Raw genomic sequence first — 23,300 nt, 5'->3', positions numbered from 1 at the left:
GATCCTGGAGTCCCAGGATCGAGTCCCGCATCGGGCTCCCTGCTCACCGGGGGGTCTGCTTCTCCCTCTGACCCTCCTCCCTCTCATGCTCTCTGTCTCTCATTCTCTCTCTCTCAAATAAATAAATAAAATCTTTAAAAAAAAAAAAAAAAGAACTAAGTTCCAGGGGTATCCTAAGGTCATAAGCATGTGGTGTGGCCAAAATGAAGTACTTATGTTAAGACTATCCTTAAAACCCAATCCTAACAGTTAAGATTTGTCATTACAATCTGAACTGAAAATACTAGATTTATTTATTTAAAAAAAAAAACTAAATTTAAAGTCAGAAAAAGAAATTTCTCTGGTTTCTACCCCGACCCCCACCCTAGGCTTTGTCTTTTCCCAGTGTCCTCTTAACGGAAGAAAAAATCTCAGTTCGGGAGTAAGCGTGCTTCCAAGAAAATTTTTCATCTTGAAGACACAAACAATACAATGATCCTATTTTTTTCATTGTTGTGGCTTCTAGGAAGCTCAGAGCCACATTTCTGTTTATTATAGGAACATTTTCCAGGTTACTAGTCACATTGCATAATGTATTAGGGAAGGGCCCAGTTGTTTCCTGAACAACTAGCTTGTCTTTTTTCTTACAGTCACTGTGAATTATGTAACAGACCCTATTTCCCTGTTTTGTCTCTAAAAAATCTTTAGCAAGTATAGTACTTGGAGTATTTTACTTACTACATTTTGTGGCTTAACTTTTTCTTGACTTTTAATTTTTCCCCAACCCAATTACCGCATTTATCTAAAAATGTTATATTATTCAAGTTTCTGTAAGATACTGCGAAGCACTCTTGGAATGAGGTAGGGAATAAACAGGTAAGCAAACAAAAGTAAATAATCGATTTCCTTTGACAGGTCAACCTCCTCCATCCCTTTCTTTAAAATATCAATAAGAAGTGATAAAGTCATTTAAAGAGTATTTACACATACATAAAGAATACACACACACACACACAAAAAGAATACACACACACACACAAATACAACCCTATGTTATAGGAACAATTTCTATGGCTTTTTTCTTCCTACTCATACTAGATTTCAAAATAAAATATGGCCATTCAATTACAAGGCACATTTGAAAACAATTACTGAGTGTATGAAGCTAAAAATACGCTATTAATCGAGAAGGGATTTTTGACCACATCTCAAAAATGACTTAGGCATTTTGTTTGGAATTACATTGGCTGCAATTCTTGTCACACACATTTTAAAATAATTCCGGCAACTGTCCCGATGGATAGAGCCTCGAGGATAACTTCACACCATTTCTGTCCTAGAAGAAAATCCTGTTTGGGAGGGCCTCTGACTTAGTGTAACGTGAGACGAGCTATATATGACCACGACTCTACCCTGACAGCTGACCCTATGCTCCCTCAGACCTCCTGTCTGCACCAAGGTTGCTCCAAGAAATGAACTTGGCAAAATTTATTCATACTATAAATACCAGAACACAATATGGATAAAATGGCATCCAGTCAAAAAATATATTAAGTTCATTTGTTGGATTTGTACACAGATCAGTTTGTGGGTTTTTTAGATAAAGTTGAAAATCCATTTATATTTGCAATCATTCCATTTTTTTCTTTCCTGCAAGTCTAAAGGAGAACTAGCATGTGTTTAACATCAATTGCTTCTGGGGCACCTGGGTGGCTCAGTCGTTAAGCGTCTGCCTTCGGCTCGGGTCATGATCCCAGGGTCCAGGGATCGAGCCCCACATCGGGCTCCCTGCTCAGCGAGAAGCCTGCTTCTCCCTCTCCCACTCCCCCTGCTTGTGTTCCCTCTCTCGCTGTGTGTCTCTCTGTCAAATAAATAAATAAAATATTTTTTAAAAAATCAATTGCTTCATCAGAGGTCTTTGGAGTCTAATTACAGTGTCACCTTGGCTGGGCGAGGTGAAGGGAGTTATTTTCTAAACCTTCACATTACCCAAATTCATAAGGTTTAAAACAGGAAGTAACTCGGTAGTGCCCGAGTGTAAGAAAATGATTCAGCTCAGCAACACAGGAAGGGAACAATTTCCCGTGGTGGGCAGGTTGTACCCTCTTCCTAGCAATTCAGCCCCTACTTAGGGGCTCCAGTTAACACAAACAGCAAGAACCCAAGGCCTAGGTCATAAGAAATAGGACAAGCAGTGTGTCATGTTCAGGAGGATTCTTGAGAGGTTGGGTCTGACAGTAGAACTCAAGGGAGATCTTCTCTCTCCGTGTCTCTCCGTGTCCAGTATTAGAACGCTGGACAGTAAAAGGGAACACCTGGGCCCTTTCTCTGGCTGTATGACCTTGGGCAAATCCCTCGACCTCCTTGGGCCTCTACTAACTCATCTGTAAAATGAAGCCCAGGGCTCCATCCACCATACATGTGTAACTGCATGCTCTGTGCCAGGCCCTGTGTTAGGCTGGGGGACATCACGATAAATAAGACAGACACAGTCCCCTCATGGAACCCCATGGAACTTAGAGTCTAGTGGAGGAAAGCAACAAGGTTGTTTAAAAGTACACAGATATTTTAATAACACTAATCATGACAATAACCAGCACTTGTGGGAACAATGTGCCAGGACTTGTTCTAAAGATCATCTCTTGTAACCTTTTAACAACCACCAGAGGAGACAGGTACTATCATTAGTCCCATTTTGTACACGGGACAACGGAGGCTTAATGAAGTTAACTAGATCAGGGTTGCACACATTCCAAAACCCAGTCCTTTACCCACTGCACTGTACCGACTTCTTCTTGGCTGACCACAGTTCCAGGACAGTGTTTAGCACTGGCTTTTTCACCTGAAGGCCATTTCACAGTCTTATTGTAGGTGGGAAATTTATCCGTGAGTTCTCACTAGGGCATTTCCTGAACCCCATCTTGTTTGGAAAGGACGGTTTGTCCTGGAGCCCTGCAAAGGCTGCAGGGGACGAGCAGCAGGTGGCCCAGATGGGAATGCTTTCACTGCCCTTGCCCCACCCCCCATAGCTGGATGACACACACTAAATCCCTGCTGCTCACCCTGCTACACGGCAAGCCAAATCAATCTGTCAACCGACAGCAAATCAACTCAAAAGAATAAGAAACAACAGAAATAAATAGGCACGCTGCACTTTCCCTGACCTTTAAACTGATTACAGCCTTGACTGTCTTCCAATTTTGAAGTGAAATGAAACGGCAGTTGTGCACGGAAGAGAGGCCTGAGCTGAGCCTGCCCACACCAGCTCAAGGGCTAGCAAGGGTTAAACTGTAACAAGGCTTTCACACTGCCAGTTTGATGAGCTCTTACTCCACACCAGGCACTGTCTGTACTCAGGCTCATTTAAGCCTCAGGACTGGACCCGCTCATCCATTTATTTATTCACTCACTTGATCATTCAACCAATATTTATTTGGTGCTCACTTTGTGCCAGGCACTGCCCTAGGACAGGTCTTTGTCCTCAGGAAGCTTATACTTTAATAAGGAAGACACATAACTGCCAAATAAACAAATAACAGATGGACTTCTCCTGCCGGGGGCTCAGGGCATGCAGGCTTAGAGGATGCCACATTTTACTTATTTACTTTTATTTTTTTTATGAATTGCTCTATTTCATATTTTATCTTATCTTACCTTATTTATTTTATTTTTTGGAGGACTCCACATTTTAAAGCAAACACAAAGCAACTGCAGACTTGCACCTCCTTAGGGTATCAACTCTGGCTGACCAGTAGAACCTGGAAACTTAATGTTAACACAGATGCGTGGGGCTCATCCCAAAACCATCAGGTCAGAACATGTGGAGGTGAGGCACTGGTGTTTTTTGACTTCTAATTTTGAAATACTTTTGACTTTACAGAAAAGTTTCAATAATCATCCACAGAACCCCCGCCAAGTTCACCAGTAGTTTATACTGTGCCTTACTTTATCATTTTCTCTCTGCACATGCGTATGTACACATGTGTGTTACATTCTTTTTTTCTGCATCATTTGAGGTTAAGCTACATATCATATCCATTGATCCCTAAAACCTTCAGCATGTATCTTAAGAATAAGGTGGTTTCTCTTTTTTTTAAGATTTTGTTTTTGGGGCGCCTGGGTGGCTCAGTTAAGTGTCTGCCTTTGGCTCAGGTTATGATCTCAGGATCCTGGGATCGAGCCCTGCATCAGGCTCCCTGCTCAGTGGGGAGCCTGCTTCTTCCTTTCCCTCTGCAGCTCCCCCTGCTTGTGCTTTCTCTCTCAAATAAATAAAATCTTCTAAAAAATGAGGAAATTTGATAGTGCTATGTAGTTATGTATATAAAGCCTATATTCAAAGTTTGCTAATTGTCTCAATGTCTTTCATAGAATTTTTTCTCCATCCAGGATCCAATCTAAGATCATGTGTTGTGTTTAGCTGTCATGTCCTCTTGGTTCTCCTTTAATCTTGGTCTTTCTTCACATTGGCATTTTTTAAGAGTCCAAATCAGTTACTTTGGTGCGTGTCCTTCAATTTGGGTTTGTCCAATGTTTCCCCATGATTAGATTCAGGTTATGCATTTTGAAGGGAATAGTGCATAAGCATATGTGATGAGTGTCCTTCTTAGTACCTCATACCAGAAGGCACATTATGTCAGCTTGTTCCAATATTGGTGATACTAATTTTTTTTTTTTTTTTTTTTAGATTTTATTTATTTATTTGAGACAGAGAGAATGAGAGACAGAGAGCATGAGAGGGAGGAGGGTCAGAGGGAGAAGCAGACTCCCTGCTGAGCAGGGAGCCCGATGCGGGACTCGATCCCGGGACTCTAGGATCATGACCTGAGCCGAAGGCAGTCGCTTAACCAACTGAGCCACCCAGGCGCCCTGGTGATACTAATTTTGAACTGAAGGTGGGTCTGCCAGGTTTTTTGAATGCAAAGTTAGTATTTTTCCCTTTGTTTAATGACTACTTTGTAGAGGGATATTTTGAGACTCTAAATATCATATTCCTCATCAAACTTTCACTCAATGGTTTTAGCAAGTCCTGATGATTCTTGCATGAGTTAATTATTTACTAATATGGTTACAAGATGGTGACTTCTTAATTTCATTCTACTTCCTAAATGTATTAGTTGGCATTCCGATGTAAGGAAAACTACCTCCTCTCCCTCACTTATTTGTCAATGAGTTATAATTCATTATTGTCACTGTTAATTTTTTTAAAAGATTTATTTGTTTATTTGAGAGAGAAAGAGTGCACGAGCAAGGGGAGGAGCAGAGGGAGAGAGGGAGAGGGGAAACAGACTCCCTGCTGAGCAGGGAGCCCCATGATGCTGGGGCTCCATCTCATGACCCTGAGATCATGACCTGAGCCAAAACCAAGAGTCAGATGCTTAACCGACTGAGCCACCCAGGAGCCCCACCATCACTGTTAATTTTGACACTTAAATTGTCCCAGATATGCTCACTAAGACTCCTGTCAAGCTAGAGCCTGTATTCTTTTCCCATGTCCCCATCTTGATTTTCTGGCATAAGATGTTCTAGGCTTATCTTCTACTTTCCTTGCCCCAGCCCTGCAATCAGCCATTTCTCTAAGAAACTAATTCTGTTTAGAATGAGGGGTACTTAGAAACCAAGGTCTGGGTACTAAGAGTGCTCATTGCTTCTAGGATTTTCTGTCAATGGCACTGGTATTTTTAGAAAGATCCCAAGATGATTCAAATGTGCAGCCAGTATTGACAACCACTGTCTATGAAGAAGGGACCCAATCATTACCTAAGTCGATGGCTCTGGGAAGGAAAGGGGGAGAAGAAATTATAGGAGCTATGGAGTAGTGGACCAAAGTAGTATTTTTCAAAGCATGAGTAAAGACACATTGAAGGGTAAAGGCCCGGCGCCTGGGTGGCTCAGTCGGTTAAGCGTCTGCCTTCAGCTCAGGTCATGATCTCAGGGTCCTGGGCTCCCTGTTCTGTGGGGAGCCTGCTTCTCCCTCTCCTCCCCACTTCTGCTCTCTCACTATCTCTGTCTCTCTCTCTCTCAAATAAATAAAATCTAAAAAAAAAAAAAATTGAAGGGTAAAGGCGATGAAATTGATTTACTGGGTCATGTCCAGCATTAAAAAAATCAAAAACAGGGTGCCTGGGTGGCTCAGTTGGTTAAGCGACTGCCTTCGGCTCAGGTCATGATCCTGGAGTCCCGGGATCGAGTCCCACATCGGGCTCCTTGCTCGGGGGGAGTCTGCTTCTCCCTCTGCCCTTCCCCCCTCTCATGCTCTCTCTCTCTAATAAATAAATAAATAAATCTTAAAAAAAAATAAAAAACAAAACCTCAAGAGAACAGGAGGATATATACTAGATTGTAATATGAATTACAATAAATTTATTATAATAAATTTCTTACTGGGTCACAGCCCAAAAAGATTGAGAATTACTGGCCTAAAGAAGAGGACTGTGATTTTCTCTCCTCTCTTAGACAAGAATGGCTGCTTCCCCCAACTCAAGCCCTAAGGCAAGGGAGGGAAAATCCAAGAGAACAACTTAAAAAGATTGAAGGTATGTCATTATTTGGTTGAACATCTGCTTTGAGGGTAGATTTACATCCAGATCATTCCTCTATGCCTATCTGAGGAGGTTCAATGTGATCTGGGTAGACACAGTGGGGCAGAGAGAAGGAGGGCCATGGAGAAGTCTGCATGTCCACCATTGGTTTCCTGTGGGTCAGGCAGACACTGGGAGGTCACTTGAACTATCTTCCTAATGCCCTGACCAAGAGGGCTGGCCACTGGGTAAGGAGACCCCGAAAGCAAAAGGCTAGGCAGAGGTGGGATCTGAAGTGGTGGTGGTAGAGGTAGAGACAGAGCCAGATCCCCACAGGGGTGTTTTGCCACCTACTGTTTCCCCCCCAGGAAGAATCATATGAAATACAGGGTTCAGAGAGTCAGCATGGAGACGCCTGCCCACAGGACATGAGTGGTAGCCTTAGCCAGGATGCAGTAGCAGCCAAGGGAGGATCACAACAGACAGTGAAGAGATGGATGCCCCCTGTATCTCCCTCCTTCCCACCCATTCCACTGGAGGAGAAAGGGACCCGGAAGAGGCCAGTGTAGAAGTGTCAAAGATCTAACCCTTCTTTCCCCCACTCCCATCCCCACCGATGGAGGGCAGAGGGGGTTGGGTAAGCACTAAATTGGATCTGAGATTGAAATTTTAAACTAGACTGGGCTTTCTGAAATTAGAACATACTGAAAAGACACAGAATCCACCCCATATGCCATGAAGGGATTGGAAAGAGAGGTTTGAGAAAACACGGTTGAAGACAGTTTCTGGGGAGAAGAGGAAGCCTTTGTTTAGAGCCAGCCATAGACTGTTCAGTAGACTGGTTCCTGGTCCCTGGGGAAGACCCCTTGAGGAGGTAATGCCCCAGGCCTGGAAGATGAGAAGTAGCTGGGGATGGGTGATTTGACAGAAAAAAAAAAAAAAAAAAAGAAAGTACAGAGTCCCCCTGGTGAGGGAGGCACTGGCATATGACAAGAACAGAAAAGTCTGGAAGGGCTGCAGTCTAGTGATGGGGGACAGGTACAGGGCAGGATGGGGAGGTGAGAGGAGTCAAAGTATGGATGGCCTGTAGGATGCTGAGGTAAGGAGGATTATTTTTTTATAAATCGCAAAGTATCATGAAGTTATTTAAAAGATTCCAACAGTGCACCTCTTCCTCCCTCGTCCAAATCCTAAAGGTGACTATCATTACTGTATTCTTCCAGGCTGTTTAGACATCTCCATGTTTCCATGTATATATTTTTAATATGGCTGAAAACTTATGTTTCTGTGATTCTTTTCCCCTTGATAATATATCATGAATCTCCTTCCATGTTGTTGGTTGAATAAGTGATGCTAAATCCATACAATGCAGGTGTTAAACTTCATGATACTACTCTCTAGTTGTTGACCAGAATGATGTTCTGAGTATGTTCAGTGACAAGGTAGATTATGTGACAGAATGTAACAATGTAGAATCCAACAACCTTTAAAAAAATATGTGTGGATTTTTATTTGTATCTGTTTGCACTGGAAAAAGTATAGCAGGATATACACCAAAATATTAACAGTGGTGGGATTTCTTTCTTTCTTTTTTAAGATTTTATTGATTTATTTGACAGAGAGACACAGTGAGAGAGGGAACGCAAGCAGGGGGAGTGGGAGAGGGAGAAGCAGGCTTCCCGCAGAGCAGGGAGCCTGATGCGGGGCTCGATCCCAGGACCCTGGGACCATGACCTGAGCCGAAGGCAGATGCTTAACCATCTGAGCCACCCAGGCGCCCAAGATACACTCCTTTTCAATATTACTAGATTTTCCTTGATTCTTTTCTAAGTAGTTTTATCAATTTATTCCACTAATTGTAGAAGAGATTCTCCCTCTTCCTTAACACTGCCAACACGATATATAAATCTGATGGGTAATGGCATCACATTGTGATTACAAGTAGAGATCAGTGTTTCTGGCTTCTTCCTCTGGGAATAGCCTGTTCCTATCCTTTGTCTATCCATTTTCTTTTTTTTTTTTTAAAGATTTTATTTATTTATTTGACAGAGAGAGACACAGCGAGAGAGGGAACACAAGCAGGGGGAGTGGGAGAGGGAGAAGCAGGCTTCCCGCGGAGCAGGGAGCCCGATGCGGGGCTCGATCCCAGGACCCTGGGATCATGACCTGAGGCGAAGGTAGACACCTAAATGACTGAGCCACGCAGGTGCCCCGAGAAATAAAATTTTTAAAATAAAGTATGGCATCTGATGAATTTTGGATATAGGAGCCATTTTTTAAATTTTTAAAATTTTATTATGTTACCATACAGTACATCATTAGTTTTTTTTTTTTCTTTAAAGATTTTATTTATTTATTTGACAGAGAGACCCACAGCGAGAGAGGGAACACAAGCAGGGGGAGTGGAAGAGGGAGAAGCAGGCTTCTCACGGAGCAGGGGGCCCGACGTGGGGCTCGATCCCAGGACCCCGGGACCATGACCTGAGCCAAAGGTAGCCGCTTAGCGACTGAGTCACCCAGGCGCCCCAACAGTGGTGGGATTTCTGTTTTTTCCCCTTTTTTCAGCTGTTGTTTTTCTAATATTCCTATTGTAAATATGTAGTAACTTAAAAGTTTTATAATAAAATATGTGGAGAGCAAATAGGACAAAATGGTGACACCTGCATATGACAGGTGACGGGTGCTTGTTATTCTTTGTACATCAGTGTGTGTGTGCACATGTTTAATTTCTCACAAAAGGGGACAGGACAAGCACAATGAGTCATTTCAGTTCAGACACACAATCAACAACTTAAAAAAGATAACCACCCATCACACTGATGGACACCGTGCTTCCAAAAGGAGGAGTTATCCTTTATGTCTTATAGCTTAAACAAAAAGACCTGCAGAGAGAGGATGACACTGAGTTTGTCCCTGAGTGAGGCGAATGGCCTGTAAATCATGTCACATCACCTCTGTCATTCCAGAGCAGAATCTTAATATGCAGCCCCCCCCCCCCCCAAACTGAGTTCCCTGCAGACGCAAGGACCCAATAAGAACACAGAGGGCTTCCTTCTTGAGCCTGGGCTAAGATGCAGGCTTTTCCTAAATAAACTAAGGGCTGTGAATCAAACGACTGACCTTTCTGTTCTTGTTTGGCCCAAAAAATCTTGACTCGCTCGCGAATGTGCTTGTCTTCACGCAGTTTCTTCTGCCACTGACGCAACTCTTGAATCTCAGGATCACACCGAACCTGGAAAACGCCCACAAAGCTTTAGTTCCTTTTAAAAAAATACGTCTATGCATTAGCTTGTTAACTTTGCATGGAGAATCATTTACAAACTAATTGGATATGCTTTGGATTTTAAGTGAATCAGTGTTCTAAATGATTTATCTAAACTACAGCTTATGTAATATTTGAGTGTAAATGAGGTTGTGTGAGGATTTGCTATAATAATGGTAGGTTGAGAACATTCTAGATCTGTGCTGTCCAATAGAAATATGATGTGGCCACATGTGAAATTTTAAATTTCCTTGCAGTTTCATTTTAAAAAGGAAAAATGAGCTGGTGAGATTATTTTTAAGAATATATTTTATTTAACCTCAAAGATTCAAAATATTATTTCAACATGTAATCAATACAAAAATTATTTATGGGATATTTTACTCTCTGTTTTCCATACTAAATCTTCAACATCTAGTGTATTTTACAGGTACAGCACGTCTCTGTTTGGGCTAGACACATTTCAAGTGCTCAATGATCGCATATAACTGGTGGCTACTATATTGGTTCTAGAAGAATCACAGTCAATGTATTAATCACAGTTCCGTTTAATACCAATTGACTGAGCGCCTACTGCATACTGGGCTTTGTGCTAGACATTGGCAATAAAGAGATTATTGATGATAATTTGAATTATTTAAGTTTTATTTTCTTATTCCATAGCTCATATTTATTGTGCACTTATGTTCCAGGCATTAAGTATTTTACAAATTTAACCATCAAAACACCCAATAAGACAAGAATGATTATGCCCATTTTACCGCTGAAGAAACTCGGTTTAGGCAGCTTGCTGAGTTGCAGAGCTAGGAAATTTTATTGAGATTCAAACATAGGCAGACTGTTCCAGCTGCCCTTGAGGGGCTGAGAATCTAGTAGGGGAACAGAGTATACAGGAATAAGATCAACAAGGTGTGGTAAGAATAAGGATATCGGTGAGTACAAGGGAATACGGAGGAGGAACTAAACTCAGCCTGGAGCGGTCAGGAAACACTTCACGGAGGAAATCACCCCTGGGCTGAGTTTTGAAGCATAAACTAGAGTTAGCCATGGAGGGAAGGTGGGTAGAGTGTAATAGTGATCCAGTTCTGCTTATTGTGATCATGTCACAAAGCCAGGGCCCAACCTCCTGCTGTTTTAGACCAGCACTGGATCTTGAGACTTCCTGCTCTGATCATTGGGATCCAAGCTTCCTGGATTAGTTTTCGAAAAGTCCTGTTGTCCTCTAGAAGGGTCCTCCCATGGCTTTTTATAACTAGGAAACTTGCAGGGGGGCAATGTTGGGTTTGGGGTGATCGCAATCCCTTTCCCTTCTAGAAAGTTCCTGGGTTGTTTATGCAAATTGATACCATGCACCAGAGCTCTACTCACTAAGAGGCATTTGGAGAGACGGCCTTATCAAACTCAAGAAAAATAAAGTCCTTCCTATTACTTCCTCTCCCAGGGCATGGGGTGCCTTGGTTGTCTTAAGAAAACTACTCAAGTGATTTTTTTTTTCCAAAATAAAAAAGACAGTTTCCTGCTGAACTTATAAATGACAGCTACGCTTGCTTAAAGAAAAAGAAAGTATACAATTTATCTATAAATATGTATTTTTAAAATTACACATACAAAGGACCATATACATATATATTTTATATGTATATTGTGTGTGTATATACATATCAAGTACTTTGTATATAAAGTATACACATATACCAGTATAATGTTATGCAAATTTCAGAGGGTAAAATGGCCCTATATTAATGTCATAGAACATAAGGTAATCCCCCAAATCTTTTAAATTACAAACCAATGTTTTTATAGTGTTTCCTAAAGTCTTATGTTCAAAAGATTAGACACCTTCAATATCTCTGTTCTGTGGGTTGAGCAAGCCCAAACCCGCCTAGGCAGCTGAAAAAGGGATTACCCACATCTTTCCCACCAGCTTCTGTTTATTTGGATCCAAGCACACAGAAATCCCCACATTTCTGCACTGTGACAACTGATACCCTTAATGATAATAAATGTGAAGGATCTTCTGAATCACTAAAGAAAGGTTAACACTAATTAGAATCAGCAAGTTGACTAGGTTTTTTCTCTCTCTCTTTTTTTTTTTTTAGATTTTATTTCTTTATTTGAGAGAGAGAGAGAAAGAGCAGATGAGAGGGGGAAGGGTCAGTGGGAGAAGCAGGCTCCCCGCTGAGCCTGATGCGGAACTCGATCCTGGGACTCCAGGATCATGACCTGACCTGAAGGCAGTCACTTAACCAACTGAGCCACCCAGGCGCCCCGACTAGGTTTTCTTATAGTCAAATTCTTTCTGCATAACTGAGGTATTCTTAAAGTTTGAAAGGACACACAGAGTGTGGGTTCCTTTAGGGAAGAAGTAAAATGGGGAAAGGGGCTTTCACTTATTACTCTGTATTTTTCTACTTGGATTGTTTGGGGTATTTACAATGAGCATATATTGTTTCAGGAGTACAAGTGTTTCAATTTTAAGTGACAGGCTGCTGAGAGGCAAATAAGGGTTCTTTAACTTAAGAATAACTGATGAATTTTTCCTACAATCCTTTGAACTCTCAATTACCTAAATATTCAACAAACAGAAACACCCATTTCCTTCATCATTCCGGAAGCCTACAGTTGTTCTCAGGGTTCTACTGACCAATTCAGGGTGATTTTCCTCTGTGTGGCCAGAGACCCTTCATCTTTTTCTTGATTTCCTTCATTTCAAACCGAAGACTGCTATTTACCAAAGTGGAATTCGGCAGCCTTGTTAGTTAACTTCTCATTACCAGGAAAGCCTGGATCCCTAGAGAAGGCTTTTGTGAGCCCTGGGGAAAGCATGCACTCATTGAACTGGGCTAATCCCTGTCATTATAGTCATGATTACAGAATCAATTTAAACGGCAGTGGTTGTGCCAATCAGCAAATACTGTAGAGTGCAGCGTAATGTTTAACACATAAACAATTTCATTGCTTTAAAAAAAAAAAGTGGCTTCCTACTTTTACTTCTTTAAATTACCACATGGAGTCCATCTGCTCTTCCAAGATAGGCACACTGAGTATTATACACATTATTGTGTACTTGACTTTGGGGTAAGCCCAGGAAGAAAACTCCATTATTTGGATGTGAATTTCTTAAAAAATGCCCGTGAACCAATCAAATTCTCCTAATTATCTACTATTCTGATGAAAGCCAACAGGGTACCATATTGGTTAAGAGAGCCAACTCTGGATCAGAAAGGCTGAAGTTGAATCTCAGCTCTGCAAATGACAAACTGAGGAACCTGGAGCAAGTTACTTAAACTCTCTGAGCCTCGATTCCCTCATCTGTAAAATGGGAATAGTACAGATATTTCCTTCATTGGGTTGGTGTGAAAACAAGATGAGATATTGTCTGGTCCATTGTAAGCCCTCACTGTGTTAGCAATTTCTTAAATCAACTAATATAAGGAGGTACCTGCGTGGCTCAGTTGGTTGAGTGCCCAACTCTTGGTTTCAGCTCAAATCATAATCTCAGGGTTGTGGGATTAGGCCCCAGGTCAGGCTACACTCAGCGTGGGGTCTGCTTGAGATGGTCTCACTCTGCCCCTCCCCTCTCTAAAATAAATAAATAAATAAATAAATAAATAAATAAATAAATAAATAAATATTTTTTAAAAAAGCAATAAGAATAAGAATTCAGCTCTGAGGCTGCATCCTACAATTGCTGGTAGGACATGGAGCCAATTGGCTGAAGAGCCAGTGATTCATAAAACTGGAAGTGAGGCCTCTTCCTTCCCAAGGGTTTGCAAAAGATTGAATACATAAATGATTTTATAATTATATAACTTTAGGCAGTGCTCAGCCAGTAGAGAGGTATCAGGGCTGTAGGATGGTGACTGCAGGCAGGGAGGAAGAGAGGGGCTACTAGCTGGGACTTGGAACTCACCCTTCATAGATCTATACTTCTGAATTCCTCTTAGCTCAGTTGGTTTCCTTGCTTGTTGGCAAAACAGACAATAACATAGCAATGACTATTTTCTCTGGATGATTCCCTGGAGTTTTTCTAATGGCTTTGGAGAAAGAAACTTTCAGTATATTACAGTTCCTGGAAAGATGCTGGAGAAACAACACAACGGACAGTCCTTCAGTAATGCTGGCAAGAGTGAACCTCCAACTCAGTGTGAGATACCTCAGAAGGTTCTTATCACATCCCTGACATGACCTGATGCACTAATGATTATATTAAAGGATTTTGTACTTGAGAAAAGTGGATTTCAAATTGAAGGAAGGAGATGTTTGCAAATTCTATTTCAAATACCTAATGGAAAATTCAGAGTTTCCAACTGTCTCATAAATTCAATTTTCTCTCTGTAAGTAAACTTTGTGATTTCTTTTCAGATCTCTGGCGAAATGAAACAAAAGTTAGTTTCTCATTCGGGTGGTTATGAGTGTTCCTTATTGTTTGGGGGAGCTAATTATAAAAACCTGTAGATATCACATATTTCCTGGTATTGTGGAGGTGTCCCAGATATTCAACTCTAGTATGATAGCATGTCTCTTAGGAGTTGCTTGGGGCTTTCAGGGAGGAGTAAAATGTGTTCTAGAGAAACATTTTTTAAACGGTGTGTTCATCACATTAGTGTATGGTAAATTCAGGTCAGTGGGTTGTGAAAAGCATTACAAAAAGTCTGACCCAATAGAAAATACCAGATATTCCTTTATCATTAAGGACCTGCTTTATCTCTGAAAATGTTTTTTTCTCTCAAAGTCTATTTTATCTGACGTTCATAACGCAAGATCACTTTCCTTTTGGTTGGTATTTGTGTTGTATTGTATATCTTTTTCCACCTCTTTGCTTTGGACTATTCTGGGTCATTCTGTATTACCTGTAGCACAGAGGCAGATTTCTTTTTAATCCAGTCTGAGAAATCAGAGAAGAGCTCATTCTATTTACATTTACTGGGATCAGTAATATATTTGTACTGATCTCGCTCGTTTTTTATTTATCATGCTCTTATGTCTTTTTTTTCCCTTTCCTGCTTTTTATTGCATTGGATTTTTTGAATTCCATTTTTCCCTTCTACTGATTTGTTCGTTCTTATTCTACTTTTTCTTGAATATGTTGCTATAATGTAATAAACGACTTCAAGTAAGAAATGAGTCTGTCCAACCTCCCATCAAGCAGTTACGGGACTGTAGAACACCTTTAACATCCCACTCTCAACTCTCATGACTGCTGTCCAGCATTTTAGTTTCCTCTCATTTATCCCCCATTGATGCGTGTATGTGTGTGTGTGTTGTGTAATATGCATGTGTATACATGTGTGTATATATGTATCTATGTGTATATATGCACAATGAGTGTATATGTGTATGTGTTTATATGTGCATTTACAGTATATGTCCATGTGTGTATATGCATGTATGTGTGTGTGTATATATATTATATAAGTCAATGTGTATTTAGATCTAGCAGCTTCCTCATTCACTACTGTTTCTTGCATTCTGCTCCCACTCTTTCCTTGTAGATTCAATTTCCTTCTAACTCAAGTACATCATTTAGTAGTTCTTTCAGTGAGAGGTGTGTTTGAAAATGTATTTAGCCCTTGCTCTTGAGTGTTAATTTAGTGAGCATATAATTCTCTGTTGAATGTTACTTTCCCTTAGGGTTTGAAGAGAGTACCCATCGCCGTTTTCTGGTGGATGCTACTGCTGATGAGACGTCTTGATCAGTCTCACTGTTTTCCCTCGTAGGCAATCCTTTCAAGAGAACTATAAGGCTTCTTTGCTTCTGAAGCATGCCACGGTTTGACCAGGTAGCATTTTGCTGCAGTTATGTCCTTATTTATCTAGTTCGGGATTTGTGTTTCTTCAACTGGTATGTTCTTGCCCAGTAGCTCTGTCAACACTGCCTCTCCCCCACTCATTCTGTCGTCGCTCTCTGCAATTCCTACTAGACTTATGTTTGACCTTCTTGTTCTTTATCTCAACTGCTTTCCCACATTTCCCACCTCTTTCTCCCTGTTGCCTTCTTTCTCCCAGATCTCCCTGGATAGCAATTACTCCTCCAGCTGCGTCTGTCTGCTATTTAACGCACACCCAAAGTATGGTCCATGGATCACCACCATCAGCAGTACCTGGGAACTCATTAGACATGCAAATTCATGGCTTCCACCTAAGACCTATTAAGTCAGAGAGTGGGGCCAGGAATCTGATTTCAACAAACTCTCCAGATATCCCGATGCTTACTGAAGTTTGAGAAGCACAGCTTTAGCCTGTTCAGTTAATTGTTTTCATTTTTATAGGTTGTACTTAGTTCTTTTTCAAAACTGATCCATTTTATTCTTATTGCTCTGTTCTTTCAGCAAGGTTTATATTCTTTAAACATTTTTTTTTTTTAGTAAATCTCTATAATCATCTTAAACATACTTATTTCATAGTCTCAAGTTGCCACTCTTGAGGCCTTGGATTTTCCAGTTGGTTGTACTCACTGACTCCCCGCCTCCATTCCTTGTTGGTTTATTTTTTATTATGAGCTCATAGTCACTGAGGGCCTTAGTTCTAATTCTAAGTTTGCCCAGGTCTGAGGTCATGTTTTTTATCCAAGAGCCAATACAAGTTTTTTTTTTTTAAAGGTCAGATAGTAAATATTTTTGTCTTTATGGGCCATATAGTCTCTGTCTCAATGACTGTCATTATAGCACAAAAGCAACCATAGACAGGTTTTTTAAAAAATGGGCCTGGCTGTGTTCCAATAAACTATTTATAAAAATAGACAGCGGGCCAGATTTGGTCCACGGGCTGTAGTTTGTCAGCCCCTGCTCTGATCCTTGAGTGGGCATTAGAACCATAGCCCCCAGTTTCCTTTAGTGCTCCTTCCACCTTTCTGTATGTATTACATAACGTTATTGCTTTAAGACAATTCCCTAACCTTATCTGGTGATATTGAGATCACTTAGGGCACTTGTTAAAAATAAGACTCTCAGGCTCTTGCCTTGTAGGTTCTGATTCAGTCTGTGTGACAATGGAACCACCATGTCAGTATGTTTAGCAAGAACCCCAGGTGATTCTAATGATCTGAAAGATTTGAAACTCTGCTCTAATGGCAGAGAATGTGAAGAATGAACTTAATGTTAGGAGACCTACTGCTCTACCATATGTACACTTTTTGTCTCAGTTCTTACACAATGCCACGTCGATTATTGCAAATTTTGACAATCAGAGTCAAGAAGGACGGCTCAGGCTATTAGTGTGCGGTCAGGAGACAGGATATGTGTGACTCATGAACAGCAGCTGCTTTTTGGTAGGGTAGTCTCTTCAGTGCAGTTCCAGAAGGGCTTTCTCCCAGGAAGCCACACCTATTTTGTACTAAGTCCCTTTAATAATAAAATCGTATCGCAGTACATACTTGGAAAAAGCGGAATTTCCCCCAATAGCTCAATGATGACAGTTGAGATGAAGTTCATCCAACTTTTCTTGGTACTTGTTTACCCACATAATTAGGGAATGATTAAGTTGCAAAAGCATTTAAGGGATTCAACAAACTTTCCAATGATTTATAAATTACCGCCAAGTGAACAATGCCAAAGACCTTATTACTGCACAGTGCTTTGATCTCTTTGTTACCACTGATACCCAGAACGGACATGTATGTAGTTACAGCTGCCCAGATGTTTCTAATGTGCAGTCAAGGTTGAGAGCCACTGCTCTAAAATATCAACACTTAACACCTCCACCAGTGGCTCTCAAAGTATGGTTCCCAAACGAGCAGCAACGACATCTCTTGAGAGCTAGTTTGAAATGTAAGTTCTCAGGCCCTATTCCAGTCCTACTGACTCAGATACTCTGGAGTTGGGGCCCAGCAATCCCTGTGTTAACATGGCTTCTAGATAATTCTGATATAGGCTTCAGTGAATCCCAGCACCCTGGATCCCTGTCCTTTTGAAAACCATGCCACTCTTCTCATTAAGTGGGGGAGTCTATTCCCCTCCTTTTGAATCTAGGTGAGCCTCATGACTTGGTTTGACCAATAGAAGGTAACCGAAGTGTTGCTGTGCAAGTTTCAGAGTCTAGCCCTCAAGGAGGCTTGAGGCTTCCATTTTGGGAATGTTTCTTCCATAATGTAAGGAAGCTGGTCTGACCGACTGGAGTATGACAAGCCACATGGAGGAAAACTGAAGGGCTCCAGACATGTGCATGAGGCCAGCTTGGACCTTCCAGCCTAGCCCAGATCATCCAGGCAGAGAATACCATCATGCTGCTGGAAAGGTCCATCATGGCCAAGAAGGGCCCACTGAAGGTGGTACAGATGAGGCTGGAGTGCTGGACCCAGAGCCCCAGTGTGGAGCTGCGTGGGGACATCCCACAGTTGAAGCTCCCAAATGTAGTGTTCACCATTAAACGCACCAACCAAAGATAGCCGCGTGGTGAGTCGAGGAGAAATAGTGGAGGAACTAGCCAGTTAACCCACAGGCCTGTGAAAAATAATCAACTGCTATGGCTTAAGTCACTAAGATTTAGCAGCAGAAGGGATCAGATTACAGCTATACAATTTACCCATACACTTTCTCTCAAGGGAGACTGATTAGCCCTTTAAAGAGAAAGACTCTAGAAAAGTTGTGAATTTGGCTGGTACTAATTGCCAGGTGCATTAGACGCACCTAGTATGTGGGGCTGGCTTCAGGGGCATTGCCCTGGGCAGTCACACAGGCCCCGTGCTTACAAGGGCCTCACCTTGTTTTAATACTCTTGCTGTCACCATCTAGAAATTCTTAAAACTTTGAATAAGGAGCCCTGCATTTGCATTTTACACTAGGCGCCACACATTCTGTAGCCAGTCCCACCAATATGTAGCTTCCTCACTTACTCCTCACAACACCCTTGGAGTCTGGTTTATCAGCTTCCGTCACATATTTGGGATATGTTGCCATTGAGCAAATAAAAAGGGGGGTTTTGCAGACAGTCTGGTAAGTTGGCAAAGCATTTTCTGGGCATATTAAGAAAAATCCACTTGCAGATATAACCCAGAGTATATCTGAACAACCACAGGACCAGGCAGGGGGAAGGGGAAGGGGGTCTGGCCTGGGAAGCTAGGCCCCAAGCAGCCGAAACTCACTATTTATAGTGCTGTGGCCTATTCTGGCCTGCTGGGTGGCCCTGAAAATTGCCCTGAGAACTGGGCCTGGGAACTGATGATGGAAATCAGGTGCCTTCAATCTGGGGTATCGCTGGCATCATGCTGGGCACAAAGGCCTTTCTGAGGAGCTCAAGGACATTTTGCAAAACAGGACTTTCTTTGATAGGACTTTCTTTGACAGGGAATAAAAAAAAATTAAGGTGAATCGCCAGGAAATTGATCAGGAAATATTAGGGAAGAAAATGCATGGATCAGGTCAAGTCAATAAAGAGCTAACACTTAGGAAGCCCTAATCACGTGCCAGGCACTATGCTAAGCACTTGACTTGCACCATTTCCTTTACACCCTCACATATAACCCTGTGAAGGCAATACTATTATTATCCCCATTTTACAGGAAAGAAAACAGAGGCTTAGGAAAATTAAGTAATTTACTGAAAGTTGCAGGGTTGATGAGCTGGGATTCAAACCCACATCATGGCACTCCAGCTACCAGCTCTGCTTCTCAAATTTCACGTGCACTCACTGGGGCATCTTGTGAAGATATAGGTTCTGATTCGAGAGGTCTGGGGTGGGGCCTAGATTTCCAACCAGTTGTCACATGAAGATGATCCCACTGCTCTATGAATCCCAATTTGAGTAGCGGGGACATAGATATTATAATCGTTTTCCTGCTTTTTTTTTTTTTTTTTTTACAGATTTATTTATTCTAGACAGAGAGGGAGCAAGTAGGGAGAGGGGCAGAGAGACACAAACAGACTCCGCACGGAGTGCAGAGCCCCACGTGGGTCTTGATCCCAGGACCCTGAGCCGAAGGCAGACGCTTAAGTGGCTGAGCCACCCAGGCGCTCCTCCTGCTTCTATTTCTATCCTCCTACAGTTTGCTCTCTCCAAAGCAGCCTGAGTTACTGTGTTAGTTTCCCTTACTGCATAATAAATGACCCCCCAAAATGTGGTGGCTCACAAGAACAATGAACACTTATCTCACACAGTTTCTGAGGCTCAGAAATCCAGGCGCGGCTGAGCTGGGTGGTTCTAGTTCGAGGTCTTCCATGAGGTTACAGCTCGGATGTTAGCTGAGCCTGTAGTCACCTGAAGGTTTGATTGGCTGGAGGAGTTGCACCTAAGGCTCACTCATACAGGATGTGCTGGGTCTCCATTTCCCGTATGTGGGCGTCTCTGTAGGGCTGCTCATGACATGGCAGCTGGCTTCTCCCAGAGTGAACGGTCCAAGACGGACAGAGAGAGACAGAGAGACCAAGGCTGCGGTGTCTTTTAGAACCTTATCTTGGAAGTGGCACACCATTATTTCTGTCATATTCTATTAGTTACACATATCAACCCTGGTATAGCTGTGGGAAGGGACGCCCTGGGAATGTGAATACCAGGAGGTGGGGATCACTGGGGAGTCATTGTGGATGCTGGCCTGATGAAAATTAAGTGAGAGTATGTCTCTCTTCTCAGCTTCATTGATGTTGGGCTTGTCCACGTGACTCGCTTGGGCCAGTGGAATGTGTGGGGAAGTGGCATGTCTCCAGGCTAGGTCTTAAGACTCTTTGTATTTCCCCTCACTGCTTTGATCAGAGCTTTTGATCTCTGCTGTAAAGGAACATGCCCTTGGTAGCTTACTGACCTCAGAAGAATGACAGACCCTAGACAAAACTACACAGAACCCAACAGCCTAGATACAAGTGTAGCGAGATCCAACCTAGAACAGCTGAAACATGGCCGAACTGCAGGCACGTGAGTAGGATATAAATGTATGTTGTAAGCCACTGAGCGTGGGGGTGGTTTGTGAAGCAGCATTACTGGGACAACTGCTAGCTGATACACTTCTCGGCATTATATTACGTATTTATTTGTATCTGTTTATAGTCTATTGCAAGAATGCAAGCTCCATGAGGGCGGAGACATGGTCTTATTCCCTGCAGTATGCCCAACATCTAGACCAATGCCTGTCTGCCACATAACAGGTCCCCAATAAATACTAGTGAATGAATATCAGCGAATGAATTGATCTAATTACAGAGCATGCTTGCTTAACCTTTATGCTATACTGCCTTCAAGTTAGCCTAAAAAATTGCAAAGTATTAAAAAAACAATTGTCTTGAACAGGAGTTGTAGGCAGCATATCCTTTACAAAGAAAATGTGACTCGCACCAAGTTGTCTGCCATTGTCTCTGTGCCAGATGCCAACCCTCTTCACCTGGGCCATTTCAGACGTCATCCAGAAATGACAACCAACCTCTGCCTGAGAACGGAAGTGCTGCTTGAAATGACACCAGCTCACCTGGTTGGGTGGCTGTCCCCAGAGGGAAGCCAGAGAGATGGCTAATGACACACACAAAGGGAGGAAGTGTACTCCCCCCCCCACCCCCCGCCTTCAACAGCTGCACCAGGAGACACACCTCTCTGGAAAGGAGGAAGAGGAAGTCAAGAAAGCTGTACAGCTGACCAACAATCTAGGGAAGCCAACACTCACAAGAAAGCAGAAGGAAAAAGGCTGGCCCTTAAAGTCACTGATTGTTGGACTTGCTGAGGAAACAGAAATCGATACCAACTCCTAAAGTTTCCCTCCTGCCATCTCAGGGCTCGCTTTGGGTTGGGAGTATTTTGAATGAGAAAGTGCTTGGTCAAATTCCTACCTGCCAGCTACATTGTAGGGTGTTTTCCTTCAAATACAAATGCTCAGAATAGATGTACGCGTGCTGATGTGGAAAGCTATCCTCAATGCTAGATGAAAGGTAGGATGCAGGCTGTAGAGTGTGAGCCCAAACTTATAAAAGTAAATATCCCATGTTTATAAAAAACACAATATAACATATATACATACATAAATGTTCATATATACGAAAGAAAAAACATTAAAAAATACATGCCAAACTGTTAATAGTGGTTTCGCTTGGGAAACAGGTTTAGAGGACAGGAATGGAGAGTTCCACATTTAACTTTAAAGTAGTACTGAATGTGTTTCTCCAAAATTCATATGGTGAAGCCCTAACCCACAATGTGATGGTATTAGGGGTTGGTAATTAGGATTAGATGAGGTCACCAGGGTAGGATCCTCAGGATGGGATTAGTACCCTCAAAAGAAGAAATCAGAGAGGGGCTCCTGGGTGGCCCAGTTGGTTAAGTGTCTGCCTTCGGCTCAGGTCATGATCTCAGAGTCACGAGATCGAGCCCCATGTCAGGCTCCCTGCTCCGAGGGTGCTTCTCCCTCTCCCTCTGCTCTTCCTCCTGCTTGTGTTCTCGCTTGCTCACTCTCTCAAATAAATAAACAAAAATCTTAAAAAAAAAAAAAAAAGAAGAAGAAATCAGAGAGCTTTTCTTTCTCTCTCTCTCTCTCTGCCATACGTGGACACAGCAAGAAGGAAGCCATCTGCAAGCCAGGAAGGGGGCTCTCGCCAGACACTAACCGTGCTGGCACCTTGATCTTGAGCCTTTCAGCCTCCAGAACTGTAAGAAATAAATGTCTGTTACTTCAGCCACCCAGTCTGTGGCATTCTGTTAGAGTAGCCCAAGCTAAGACATTATTTCTATACGGCTTGGTTTTTGTTTACAATGAATATCTGCTATTTTACAATAAAAATATCAACGAAAGACTTTTTTTCATACAAAGATGGCCATTCCTTTCCATACCCAAACCAACACGGTGCTCCTTGCAGTATGTGCTGAGGTGGCCAGATGTGGTTGTAAAATGACCTCTTGCTTCATATGGTGTTTGCCCCTGACAAGGGGCCTTCTCTCACTTGCTCTGAGGTGAGGACTGGATGATCAGGAGCTGCCCTGTAATTGTATCCTTGGCGCCATGCCTCGGCTTGCCTTGTCCTTTCAGTTACATCAGTGTTTACTTTTTGCAAATGTGCTGACTTAACCCATCCGGCAGAAGATCATGGTCTCCAGCCATGCCCAGTTCTGCCCACATCCCCACTGTCTTGGAAAGGCGTGTGTATTGCACTTCTCATCTCCATCTGTCTGTTGGCGTTCCAGTTACTCTTATACATCAGGCAATCTTCTAATAGCACACATAAAATCGACAGAGAAAGATTACTCTTTCCATTTGCTCTTGAAAACCTCTCATTGGTTTAGGAAATAGAACCTCTGGTACTTTTCAAACAGGAAAGACACGGAGGGATCATTACATCCATATTGATACCATTCATTCCTGCAGCTAGAGTTCACAGGACACTTTCTCATGGGTTGCCACCAGAAAATATTTTGATCCTTATGATAACCTGGTGAGCTGGACTGGGCAACATTATTATTCGCAACTTGAAGAGAAAGAAATTGAGATTCCAACGGTCGTGATTTGTCCTGGATCATCCAACTGGTAGGTCGCAAAGTGGATTCCAACTCATTGGTGGGTCTTAAACCTGGCTATATGTTAGCATCACCCGGGGGGAGGGTCTTTTAAAAACTGCCCATCTCCTGTTCTCATC

The 23,300-nt window shown here is 42.2% G+C and overlaps 1 protein-coding gene across 5 annotated transcripts in view; it reads right to left on the bottom strand.

Annotated features, from left to right (window-relative positions):
- Positions 1–23,300, bottom strand: part of IQCK (IQ motif containing K) — a 129,131-nt gene that overhangs the window by 28,698 nt on the left and 77,133 nt on the right. For all 5 annotated transcript variants that reach the window (XM_045875086.3, XM_064592611.1, XM_054507533.2 and 2 more), the window contains one exon: positions 9,618–9,729. In XM_045875086.3, the coding sequence (XP_045731042.1) occupies positions 9,618–9,729 (112 nt within the window). The remainder of the gene's footprint in view (positions 1–9,617; positions 9,730–23,300) is intronic.

This window comes from Mirounga angustirostris, unplaced genomic scaffold, assembly GCF_029215605.1.
Source record: "Mirounga angustirostris isolate CCGP_5_RB_7025 unplaced genomic scaffold, mMirAng1.0.hap1 SCAF_5, whole genome shotgun sequence".
NCBI classification, from domain to species: domain Eukaryota; kingdom Metazoa; phylum Chordata; class Mammalia; order Carnivora; family Phocidae; genus Mirounga; species Mirounga angustirostris.
This window is presented reverse-complemented; position numbering and strand designations above follow the sequence as displayed.